The following is a 13,656-nucleotide window of genomic DNA, read 5'->3' as shown; positions in this document are numbered from 1 at the left end:
ATATAATCTACTAAATAACAGATGAGCTAATAAAAAAGTTTCATTTTCTAAGTTATCATTTGAGGCAAAGATCACCCATCAATGTAGTAACAATATAAAAGTACATTATGTTTATTTTACTAAACCTTACATTTAAAAACTGTCAACAACTTCTATAAAAAAAAAAAAAAGGAGCTAGGAATGAAACCACTGATCTGTAGAGTTCAGTCCTATTAATAAAATCAATATTTTCACATATATCTTTGATGTCCATTCAATATTTAGATGACATATGTACTTTGGTAATTCTTTATTATACTTCACCTATTTCAGACATACTGAACTTTATAAGCAGTAAGTACAAAACTTATGGCATATGAGATGTAATTACAAATATAGTTTCCTTCTTTGGGAAATTCATTTCAAATCTAAAAGGATGATCAGGGTTCACTAGTCTAAAACAATAACAGACATACCTTTCTGAAGGGCAGCATCAGAGCAAGACACCATTGACACATCACAGAGGATACCTGTCCATCCAGGTTGACACATGCAATGGTACGTATTTTTGTTTTGCTTACATGTAGCTCCATTCATACATGGTTTTGTATTACACCAGTCAACCACATCCTGTAATGTAAGAAATTAATAACTCGTTTGAATGTTTGTTTGAAGTTAAACACAAAGCAACACAAATCTGTGCTCTGCCCACCATGGGTATCAAAACCCAATTTTTAGTGTTGTAAGTCCACAGACATAATGCTGTGCCTCTGGGAGGGCCTCTAATTTGAAAATGAACAAAATAATACATTTCACACCACTACAAACACTGTTTTAATAGAAAACATATCTATCGTTTCACATAAATATATTGTTATAATTAATTTGAATGTTTTAATTAATTTAGGTTACATCTTAAACAGTTTAAAAACCTAATGTTAATTAAAACGTTTCAAATAAAGATAAACAAGTCGGTATTTTTGAGCAATTCCAAAAAAACATGAACACTATGTGAAAATCCAAACAAACATGTGATTTAAAAATGTCTAACTAGTGGTAAAACTCAAGAATTAGAAAGTAAGCTACAATAAAAAACAAATAAAATATAGTATATAAAGACATGTTATTTGGGTACACCAAATTAAAAATTGCTTTTACTCAAAAAATTAATCAAGCTTTAATTTTATATGTATGGTATTGTCTTAATAAATTGTCATTACTTTTAATTACTTAAAAATTAGGTTTATCTCACAATGATTATTTACAAGAAATTTTATGAATGCAGCAAATTTTATAGATATGTTCATAGCTACAAAATACAAAAACAATGGACATCTGTTCCTACTTGACATTGCAATCCTATATAGCCAAATACACAGTGGCATGTGTAGTACCCCACATGGTCAACACATGTTGCTCCATTCTCACAGGGATTGGAATCACACTCATTAATGTGTAATTGGCAGTTTGAACCTGTGTATCCCTTGGCACAGTGACATGTGTAAGTATTAATTCCATCTAAACATGTTCCTCCATTCATGCACGAACTGGAAAACATGAAATACTTTAAAACATACTCCTATTACAGCTAACATTTCACTTATAACAGCCTGTAAAAACTAGCAAGGAGAACACATAGTATAATTATCCTTTTGCCATGTACAATCTCAGTAGTCATACATATTTATAGCTAAAGTTTGGAACCCTTATCTTTCTGACAACAACCTTATATTTGTATCCAGCATAACCAATAATAACCAATGCAGACATAACTGAATTTGATTTACAATTATATTATTCACCTAAGTATAGTAAAAGTCTTAAATAAAATTGTTCCTTTGAGTATTGCGAAGAAAAAAGCTTCTAAATGCAGCAACAAATTATAATTGCTTTACTTTTATAATAATGTTGTAATAGTTTTCTTTACTGACAATCACCAAAAGCAGGAGTTGTTGCTTTCACACTATATACAAAACCTAACATCCTTGCTTCATTTTATACATTTACACCCATTCATAAGTTTGAAGAAATTGTTTTTAAGGTATCAAGAAACAATATTCCTCATACCAGATTTCATAATTTTAATATACTACTCTAATATATATCAATTTGTATACAAAATATTGTTTTATCTTCTGGTTTAAAATACAAAACTGCACTTGTGTGAACTATATACCTATCATTAATCTATACTTCAAGAATCTATTTGTTTGGTGTCAAATAAACTGCTGTGAAGAACTATCTTAACCAATTATGATTAAATTTTAGACAGATGAACTCTAAACAAAGAAAAACTGAATTTGAATGAATTCCAAGTTTAGAAGGGTTATCACATGAGGATATATGGAAATCTCTTTACAAGCTTTTTCTAAAGAAATATTTTTGTGTGTGTGTGTGGGAGGGGGAGATTGAGGATTTTTACAATTGTTAGGGATTTGGAATTCATTCAGATGTTTTCATAACAAACCTCTGCTGGTAGTCAGATCAGAGTACAAAAATTTAAGATGTAGAAAGTCAAGCAGGACTCCAGTTAAGACAGTGGTATGATTGTAATAGAATAGTTGCTGTGAAATGCAGAAGAAACTAAAATGCTAAAAAACATGAAAGAGGAGATTGGGTGATGAGAATTTTAAAAGCTAAGGTTAGATAATAGGTAGACAAACATCTCAGAGCTAAATGGTTCTTCATTATTCTTAGGAAATGAATAAATTAAATTCTCTCACAATGATCCCATACCTAGAAGTACAATCTTCATCATTAGTCTGACAGTTTGTTCCACTGAATCCAAGTGCACAACTGCAGGTGTAGCTGTTCACATAATCTTTACAAGTGGCTCCATTCTGGCAAGGGCTGCTGGCACATTCATCAGTGTCAGTTTCACAGTGTTTTCCTCCAAAACCATCAATACACAGACAGGTGTACTCTCCAATACCATCTAAACATGTTCCTCCATTTTGACAAGGAACTAATTACAAGGTGAATAAAACAAGAGTTACAGTAGGAAAGACGTTTTGGCTCATATGAATGAAGTTTCACCTAGGGTTTTGTATACTACAACCAAGTCATCCTGGTGAGATTTGGTAGGAGAAAGGCCTAGTTAGTAGTGATATAAAAATTAACAAATATATATTCTTTTCAATGAAAGACTGTATATAACCTCAAAGAATTATAGGGTTTAGTAGAATGCTACATTACACACACACATTATAAATCAAAAGTTAAAAAACACTTTGCAAAAAACCTGTAAAATTGTTTTGTAAGATCAGTATCAATGTATCATGTTTAAAAGAAGCACAAGTTGTTTTATATTTCTTTTAAGCATCATTTTGCTAAAAAAAGTCTTTCTAAATGAATGACAAACAGCAAAAATACAAAATTTAGTGTGAAAATATGTTAAATTTTGTTTGTTTGTATTTAGAACAAAGTTGCACAATGGGCTACCTGTTTGCTGCCCATCACAGGTTTCGAAACCTGGTGTCTAGCATTGTAACTCAGACATACCTCTGTGCCACTGGGGATTAATATGTGTTAAATAAAATATAGATTTTGTACACTACTAATATAAAACATGCCATTGAACCCATGAGCCTAAGTCCCACATTTATAGAGCTTCTATAAGGCAAATTTAATGCTTAAGTTACTACTTTGCATCACTTTATTGACACAACAGTATGTATGATGACTTAAAATACTAGAAAAAGGATTTCAATACCTGTGATGGTCAGACTACTGACTGCCCATTGTGTAGTTTTGTGCTTAACTTCAAATAAACAAAACATTTTGCACTTTTTCGATTTAGCAATCATTGCTTCTGTAATGTAAATTTAACTTCTTTAACCAACTTACAAATGATAATTAGTAGGCCTACTTATTTCCATGCTCTATTGTAGTGGTTCCCAACCTTTTTTATGCCCCGCACCCCTATAAAATTTTAATGTGTTCTTGCACCCCTCACAGTAATTATTTATTTAAAAATAAAGGTGAAGGTGGCCAAAACAAATGCAATCTCGCACCCCTGGTTGGAAACCACTGCTCTAATGTAAATGTCAGGTTTGGGATTGCTTTAAGGGAAATCCTGTAAAAGTGCTTTTGCAAAATACACATGCTCCTAGGAGGGTTGATGAAAAGTTTTACTGTTATGCAAACCTTGGGGCCAAGACAATTTGCATGACACAATTTTGAAAACCTGTGAGCCTATTATGGCCCATGTGTACAAGGATGCCATAATATAAAGTTAATGCTTGAACTACTATATTTATGTACTCTAATGCCAATCAATACCAAATTTGAGGTCTGCTTTCAGAGAATTCCTGTAAAAGTGTTTTCTCAAAATACTCGGGTATCCTAAGGGTTAGGGTGAATCTTTTTACTTTCATGCATATCTTGGGACTGAAACAATGTATTTGGAACCACTTAGAAGTCAGTGTGACCAGCAACTTAGGAGTTACTTAACACACAAACACTGAATCTTATTGCAGATTGTGGCTAATAATAGTATAATTAAATATTTCTTATTAGATTTACTCTAAACATTCATAAATGTTCTAACAATTTTATAATTGTATTAGTTTTACTGTAAACTTTCATAAACACTCTATATTATCATGTTAGTTACTCTAATGTTCATATTAGATCTCCTCTGAACGTTTACAAACATTCTAAAGATTTTATAACATTATACTTGTATACTACATTTACTTGAAAGATTTCATATTAAGTACACTGTATTAAGACAGTACATACTAGACATTATTGCAGAACTTACAAGATGCGCAGTCATCTATGTTTACTAAACAGTCTCTTCCTTCATATCCTTCAGCACAGATGCAGGTGTATGAACCATCAATATTAACACATGTTGCTCCATTATGACATGGTGATGAAATGACACATTCATTGACATCTTCATCACACAGTCTGCCTATGGACAGAAAAATATATTTGTTTGTCTAGGAATAAAGTGCATTGAGACTTGTAATAGAAATAAAAAAAGAGCCCATATTACAAGACATCACATTTTACAAACTGCAGCTGTTCAAACAGATGAAACCTTATGGGGCAAGACTTACCTGTAAAGCCAAGTTCACAAGTACAGGCAAAATCCAAGTAATTTGAAGATGGAGTGCATTTTGCTCTGTTTCTGCACTTATTTGGGTAGCATGGATCCAGTTTCACTTCACAATTCTGACCACTATAAGAAACCACACAGATACACTTATAAGCATTGACTAGATCAACACAGGATCCTCCATTCAAGCAGGGACTATCTGCACAGTCATCAATATCCACTTCACAGTTCTGTCCAGTATATCCTTCCAGGCATGTGCACACATAGCTAGCCAGAACATCATGACAGCTACCTCTATGTTGACAAGGATTTGACTGACATTCATCTATGTCCACTTCACAGCGAAGACCTCCATAACCTGGGTTATATACATCAACAAATAAACAATGGCATGAGAAACAGACATGGAATTAGAAAAATATGAATATTTATTACAACTAACATATAAAAAAAAACAAAAGTGGTGAAGAGACTTATTTACCTTATTTGCCATGTCAGTGTTTAACATCTAGTCTATATTTCAATGAAATTCTAAATTTCGAGGACTGATGGGTTATAGAGAGTATTACTGTTTTCAGTATTGAAATTGGAATGCTCTCAAAAAAAGGCATTCCAATAAAGGGCATAATCTGTTGACCTCAGGAAATGAAAAATTGTTCACCTCTCTATAGTGTTGAGCCATAATAATACGATATTTAGGGGTTTAATGGGCTATGTTCCTCTTGTACAATATAGTGTAAGTGTGTTATGTTTAGACAGGTACCACACCTATCAACATTAAAGCAAAATATAAACTTCTAGGAGCTCTTCTCAGCCATCTCAGCAACACTTGCAAAGGCTGAGGATAAAACAGCTTTGTAAAGCTGAGGAACCATATTTTGTATTGCACAACGTGTAAAGTCACTAGGTTTTGTGTTGGAATTTTGATAGGGGTACAAGCTTTACTTATCATAGCATAGAAACTAGGATAAAGTTACACATGCTGGTGGAAAAATCAACTTGCAGATACTGCAAGAGGTTCAAATTTTTATTCACAATGTAACACATTAAGAGAAAGTTTTGTTTGAGAATTAATCCATGTATTTTATCTTGGCTCACAAACTGCTGTTAATAATCAAAAATCCAATTTCAAAATGTTTAAAATGTATATAAACATGTTTCACAAAAACAATTTGTAACAACATAGAATAAATGAAGTTATGATACCTGGAAAGCTGATAGAAACATAAATATAGAAATTTTTGTTCCCTTTACTATGAGTAGCAACGTTGTTCTATGTGATTAAAAAGAGTCTATCACACACATTTTATAAATGTTGGGAAAAATGTTCTTTTCTATAGTTTATTTTAAGCTGTATATTATTTTTATTATTCTATAGTTTACACTGAAAACTCTTTCATCAAAATTATATATGTAATGTGTAAGCTTCCTAATACTAACCTTGAGGGCAGTGACAAATGTACCTGTTGACTTCATTTTCACATGTGCCACCATTTAAACATGGGTCGCTTTCACATTCATTGACATCAGAAAGACAGCGTGCATCAAAATATCCCCTAGGACAGACGCACTTAAATCCATTCTCTAGATCAATACATTTACCTCCATTTGCACAAGGACTTCCAGCACATTCGTTGATATTTGTTTCACAATGAAGACCTGTTCAAGAAAATTATACAGTATTATTTTATGATATTTATTTTCTTATTTGCTAAGTCTGTAAATTGCATCTCTATATTAAAGTAGATTTTGTATCAAAAATCATTCTCACAAAAAGGATATTTCTCTATCAAGTAAATATAATTATTCTCAACATCAAGTAACCATTGGATCATTATGCTATATACATGTTTATGTATGATACCTTAAAACATTTAATTACAGAGTATTCAGCAAAAACAATCTATCAAATTCATATCAATTCTTAATTGTGTTTCAACATTCCTGGTCACTTTAATCTTGTAAAAGATTGCAACCTTCATTTCTCCCACAGAAAAATTATGATGGTAAGCTATAAACACACTGAGTTTGCTCAGTTAAATCTAATATACATTAACTCTGAACAATATTATCCTGAACCAACCTGTAAAACCAGGAGCGCATATACAAGAGTAGGAATTGATCCCGTCGTTGCATGTTGCACCATTGCGACAAGGATTGGTGAAACACTCATTAACATTATGTTCACAGTTCGGTCCAGAAGTCCCTAGACGACAGCGACATTGGTATCCATTGATGAGGTCTTCACAGAATCCGTCATGCTGGCAAGGGTTACTGAGGCACTCATTGATTGGCATCTGACAGAGGATGCCAGTATAACCAGGACTGCACTTACACGTGTAGCTGTTGATTCCATCAATGCATTCTCCATGATGGCATGGAGAAGTGTGACAGTCATTAATGTTTGTATCACACGTCTGGCCAGTAAAACCTAAAATAGTGTTAAATGACCCAACAAGAGAAATTTTTAGCATAAGCTTCTATAATGAGATGCATGTTATACAATTGTACTTCTCTCATTCGGAACATAAGTGTGTTAAAGTTTAAGCAAAATTTACACACACAAATATTAGGAATTTGTTCAATATTTTATGAATACAATTCTCATTCCTGAGGGGTAAATTCACATAACACGTATTCTGTTAATCCCTAAGGTTAGCTAATATGGACTGATCATGTTTATAAGAAACACTAAGCATTTCTCATTTATCCATACCTGATGGACAGGCACACGTAAAACCTGCAATGCCATCTTTACATGTAGCGCCATTTCGGCAGGGTTGACTATGGCAATCGTCATCATTCAATTCACATTTTCTCCCAGAAAAACCGATTGGACAAAAGCATCTGTAGCCATTGATTCTGTCACTACAAAGCCCGCCATTAAAACAAGGATTTGGAGAGCATTCGTCAACATCTATCTGACATCGATTTCCACTGTATCCTGAAAACAATTAGAATAATTTAATATTTCATTAAGACTCACATAAAACAAGGCTAATATCTATCTAGCCAACAACAGTCTGAACTGTATGTTGAAAAAAATTTACAGAATCACATCAAGATTCATCCTGTGTCAAGATAAGTTGGAACACTTAGATAGCAGTGATATCTTTTTTTCCTTTTCATGGAAGAACAAGCATCAAGATTAATCAAAATTCATGCCATGTCACTATTTTCCAAATCACACAAAAACAATAAAATTTAAGTTACACTTTCACAATATAATAGCAAGATTTGGGTGATATTTCACATTTTAGTCCTCTCTCCCAGTGGCATTTATACTGCTAGAAATCAGATTTTGATACCTGTGGTGGGCAGAGAACAGATAGCCCATTGTGTAGTTTTGTGCATAGTACGAAAAAAACAAAACAGAAAAAGAACAAAACACATTTTAGTGTAACTAAAAAACTGGAGTCAAAGATGTTTTTCATGCAAAGCTTTTAGAAATAGATTTATGAATTTTCAAAAGTACATTTACAAATATTTGTTAATAATGTTTTAAATGGTGAAAACACAGTCATATTTATACTTCTAATTTAGCTGAATTATTTGAAAATCAAAAAGGCAAAGTGAGCGTTTCAGTGTTTCTTCAACAGTTTCTGTTCAATTTTCACTGTGTGAGCAGGCTAATTTTGTTTTTTTAAACTCTCTCAAAGGTATGAAAGGAACTGCTTAATGTCAGACTCAATTCTGATATTCTTATGTTTGAGAATTTCTGGACTTTTGAGGAACTATCTACATTCCATTGTATAGCCTAGCAAGTCCCTACCACTAATTTTTGAAGCACTCTTTATATCATGAATTACTTTCTAAAAAAAATGGTATCAATAGTTGAAGGTTCTTTTAAATTTTTAAAACTTCTTTGTCTATTAAATCCAGACTTTCAAGGTGTTGTGGTCCAGCTAAGTTTTCCAACCATTTTAAAGATGAAAATCTTTCCAACAATTTCCTGACTAGATCAGAGAGATCCGCAGCCATAAAAATCAACATCAATTCATTATCCTCGAATTCTTTGAGGAACGATTTGATCTCTCTGGCACCTGATAGAAGAACAACGTTGTGATGGGAAACTGACTAACAACATCAAGAATACTTTCAATTTTAGTGTGGTTCTATTCACACCAACATATGTTTCAAGATGAGGTAGCAGGGACAAGTACTTTTAAACAACACTGATGTTCTCCAGTGTCTATTTTAACTGCATTTATCAGCTTCACTTCATAATACTTCATGGAATTTCCAATCAATATCGGAGCTGCTCATACATGAACACCTGCAATAACTTATTACAACTAAAGCCTACAACGACAGAGAACAGCTTATCCAACTGATCAGTGATGGACAGGTTTTTCATCTGAAAATAAAGCACATATGTCACACTGTTCATCTTGAAGGATTTATTCAAGTTCACAAAAGGATATACACATCAAACTTCTGAAGTTTCTGCTTCAGTATGGAAGTGAAATATGGTGCTAATTTAGGTACAACTAAATTTGATTTTCTGTCTTTCCCTTGGGCAACTTGTCTGGAAAAATACAATTTATTTGTCTGGCTAACAATACAAGAACATCAGTGGCAGAAACAAATAATTGGATGCTCTAGGTTGGATGATTGACAGTAGTGGTGGCAGTTTGGTTCTTTATGATCAGCTGTTTTTATTCACGTAATTTGAAGGTGCAGATAAAAATACTGTTCACTGGTTTTGCTATCAATGTCTTTATGTTTTCTTCTATTACATTACTTATTTTGACATGGTTTATCTTTCTAGAGTATGAATTCCTTTATAACTATTCCTGGTAGTTTTTATTTGAAAATCAGTACATTGCAGATCTCCAGGATGATAAAAATAAAACTCACAATACCAAGAATTTTCATTTCTTTATATTTTGGAGTTTTAGCATTATATCCAAAACTAAAATATATTAAATTATTACATAATGATTTTAAGTTTTTAAGTTTGATAGAATTGATTAAATAGTACTTATCATTAGATTTATCTTGAAATAATATTGTATTAACTATTGGTATTTATTCATTAAAAATCCTTATTTGTATGGTAATATACATGCATTAGTAAACATTGTTATAACTTTCCTATTACTGTTTCTATATAGGAGGCTTGTTTGAACCAGATTCCTCAAATTTGGTAGAGAATTCTTTGCTACAAGTACCCAGATCTAGGCTAGTCATAAATAACAATCATCTTTTTTTAGACTGATGATGTACATTATGGTCTACAGCATAGTTTGGCAGGATTGGATGTCTAGTGCATTGCTAGGCATTGAATTATTTTGGAAAATTTCAATAATTGCAAATCTTAAAGTACTGATGCAAATACAGGCAAATAAAGTAGCACAGTTACTGTTTATATAATATCATGTGAATGCCACACGTGCGCCATTGCACAAAAAAGCAGATTTTATGTTAGAGAAGATGCTGGTACAATTTTAAGACCTCATAGTTTATAGACGAGTTTTGTTACGCTGTATACCTAATACAAGATTATATGAAAAATGCATTAGTATCATTTATAACATTATTTCAACAAATGTTTTACGTAAATTTATTTCTTTATTTGCACATATGATGTAACATTAGCATGTAATTGGACCTATGACTAGAGCTAACACAAGCTGATTTCCATATCATAGCAACCATAGATATAATATTTGATGAAAAAGGTACAATTTATTATTAGAACTACATCTGAAATCTTCAAATACAAATAAGCAAATATTTCAAAATAGAAACAAAATTGTCAACAGACAAGTTAGCTCATTTCATTGGTAATGAGAGGTACTAATAGAACCTGTTAATCTAAAATTTAATAAATTTCATGTTTAATCTTGGAAAACTAGATTTAACATTGGATCTATACTTAGATCTGTTATATTTAACTGTTACACATATAACTCAACTTGCATTTAGAATAAAATAAACAATTTTTCTAGGTTTTTCCTACGAGTAATAGGTTAAAAATAATGTTACCTTAATTTTATACGTTAGAAAGCCATCAGAAGTAATATTTGATTGGCCAAAAAATCTACTGTACATATTCAGATCTGATTTTTAGTAGACTTATTTATTTCTCATAATATGCTTAAAGTTTAATAACGCTGTATATATTAGTTATCACAAACTAATATATAAATAAAATTATAACATAGTTAATACAAACACTATGTAGTCCACTAAATAGTTATATTACACTATAACATGAGAAGAAAACGAGCTTAAGAACACGTTCTCGAGGCTTAACCACCACAGAAACAGCCTTACTAATACTAGTTAGACCTAGATTACGAATTTAACTTTTGTCAAGATTTTCACAACACCATGTCTAACAATTATTTTCAACAAGTTTAATGACAATTTGTAAAAAATGAAAAATATAAAAGTATGGGTTCACCATAACTGTCGAGTTTTTGTTATATGACAAAAATCAAAATCAAATTGCGATTTTATATTCAAACATCCAATATGGACTATAGGCCACTAACTGAAATTTCATCCTACTTTTTATACCACACTTACACTTAGGTCTCATTTTGAAAGGATAAAGCCTTTAGCACTTAAATGTTAGGCCAGTATCTATCTATTTATGCACTTAATTAATGCCTATAACCTTACTGATTTAACAATTTTGATATAGTATATTATAATGTAGATCCAAATCTAGTTAACACACTAAGATTATGTACTAACATTCGATATTTTAGATTATAATGTTAATCCAGTCAATGTCTTATTCGTAGCAATTGTCTAAAATCTATGTTGGTTACCTCTGTGGCTTCCTCAAGGTTAACATACACAACTGTTTGACATTAGATTAGTCGTTAAAATCTAGCCTATACATACTTGCCTAGAAGCCCTATAAAAGTATAATATATTGTGCAAAATTGTTACCTTTTATTTCAGATATCAGTATTTTATTTTGTAGCCAAACTTAAAATATATACCAAATTATTAAATAAACATTAAAAAAAAAAACAGCTACTTACCCCATTAAATCATGGGATCGACAAATCGGTTAAAATATGGTTATTATCGTTTTGGGTACGAACAGAACGTCAGTTTATACACAAGCGCAAACAACAACCTTCTGACTGATAGTTTATGTTTTCAATTTATTTATTTATCTTTAAACTTTATTTAAATTTTTGATCAGGTCGTTGTCTAAATTTCAAAACTTCTCTAAAGCTTTTCAGAAATTTCCATAATATTTACAGGCCTAGAAATGACGTTCAAAATTTAAAAACTTTACGGAATTTTAATGATTGCAATCATAGAGAGCTCTTGCTGCATTTTGTTGTACAGTAATGTCGCACAAGTGTAATAATGATGCAGTTAATAACCATAACATTTACTTTCTTCCATTTCATCATGTTACAGTAATGTAATATACAAAACTTATATTTAGTAAGCAGAGAGGCCTGGCATGGCCAGGTGGGTTAAGGCATTCAACTCGTAATCTGAGGGTCGCGGGTTCGAATCCCCGTCGCATCAAACATGCCCGCCCTTTCAGCCGTGGGGGCTTTATAACGTTACGGATAATCCCATTATTCGTTGGTAAAAGAGTAGCCCAAGAGTTGCCGGTGGGTGGTAATGACTAGTTGCCTTCCCTCTAGACTTACACTGCTAAATTAGGGACGGCTAGCGCAGATAGCCCTCGTGTAACTTTGCGCGAAATTCAAACCAAATACTAAGCACAGTATTTTTCAATTGTGTTTCTACAAAGAAAAAAAAAATACATCACACGAACTCTCTTCAATGTCAGTAACTGACCATACATCGTATTTGTACAGATGTTTTATTGTGCATTAATATCAAATAGTATTTCTGCAGTAACTTATCAAAACTTTTAACTGGGTGGTAAGGTCATATTTCATAATGTTCTTGCAATAACTGGCTACGATATTTATACTTAATTTACAAGGGTGTGTGTGTTTTCATATAGCAAAGTCACATCGAGCTATCTGTTGAGCCCATCGATGGAATCGAACCCCTGATTTTAGCGTTGTACATCCCAATTTACAAGGAGCGGCAAGGTTACACAGTGTGGTATTCTTGCAGTAAAACACCACCATATTTATAATTTAATTCCACTAGGTGATAACACCACATATCAGATTATTTCTACAATAACTGATTATAGCTAGCTGTAACATGTACTGAGTTGCCTACAGTCTTTCAAATACAGAGAATCGAAACCCAGATGTTAGCGTTATAACTCCATTATCTTACCACTGTATCACTTGGATCACTGCATACACTATCACTGTAATATAGTTAATATTCAACACAGAAATACAGTACGTAATTTAAGCATTATGCTGTATATCAATATCAGATGTCTCTTTGTAGCATCATTTTTTGTGTGTTGTAGAAGTATTATTGTAAACTTTGTTCTAATAAATTGATACAATAACGTTCAGGTGATTTAACAATTGTCGCCAAATGGACAGGAGCAGTATAGTTGTAATAGGTAGATTCTTCTTGGCTAGGGCAATACTGACCTTAGGGTCATTACTGTAGGCACGACCACCATCCTTTGGGAAAAATAGATCACGATCATTCCCATTCCCATAGGTGTCAGTAATGAGGTA

General features: G+C 32.3%; 1 protein-coding gene across 2 annotated transcripts in view; it reads right to left on the bottom strand.

Annotated features, from left to right (window-relative positions):
* Positions 1–13,656, bottom strand: part of LOC143245041 (uncharacterized) — a 78,316-nt gene that overhangs the window by 19,330 nt on the left and 45,330 nt on the right. For both annotated transcript variants that reach the window (XM_076490827.1, XM_076490828.1), the window contains 8 exons: positions 7,764–7,991; positions 7,131–7,478; positions 6,488–6,706; positions 5,049–5,405; positions 4,745–4,900; positions 2,716–2,944; positions 1,325–1,526; positions 456–609 (listed from right to left, as the gene is read on the bottom strand). In XM_076490827.1, coding sequence (XP_076346942.1) covers positions 456–609; positions 1,325–1,526; positions 2,716–2,944; positions 4,745–4,900; positions 5,049–5,405; positions 6,488–6,706; positions 7,131–7,478; positions 7,764–7,991 — 1,893 coding nt within the window. The remainder of the gene's footprint in view (positions 1–455; positions 610–1,324; positions 1,527–2,715; positions 2,945–4,744; positions 4,901–5,048; positions 5,406–6,487; positions 6,707–7,130; positions 7,479–7,763; positions 7,992–13,656) is intronic.

This window comes from Tachypleus tridentatus, chromosome 2, assembly GCF_004210375.1.
Source record: "Tachypleus tridentatus isolate NWPU-2018 chromosome 2, ASM421037v1, whole genome shotgun sequence".
Taxonomy (NCBI): domain Eukaryota; kingdom Metazoa; phylum Arthropoda; class Merostomata; order Xiphosura; family Limulidae; genus Tachypleus; species Tachypleus tridentatus.
This window is presented reverse-complemented; position numbering and strand designations above follow the sequence as displayed.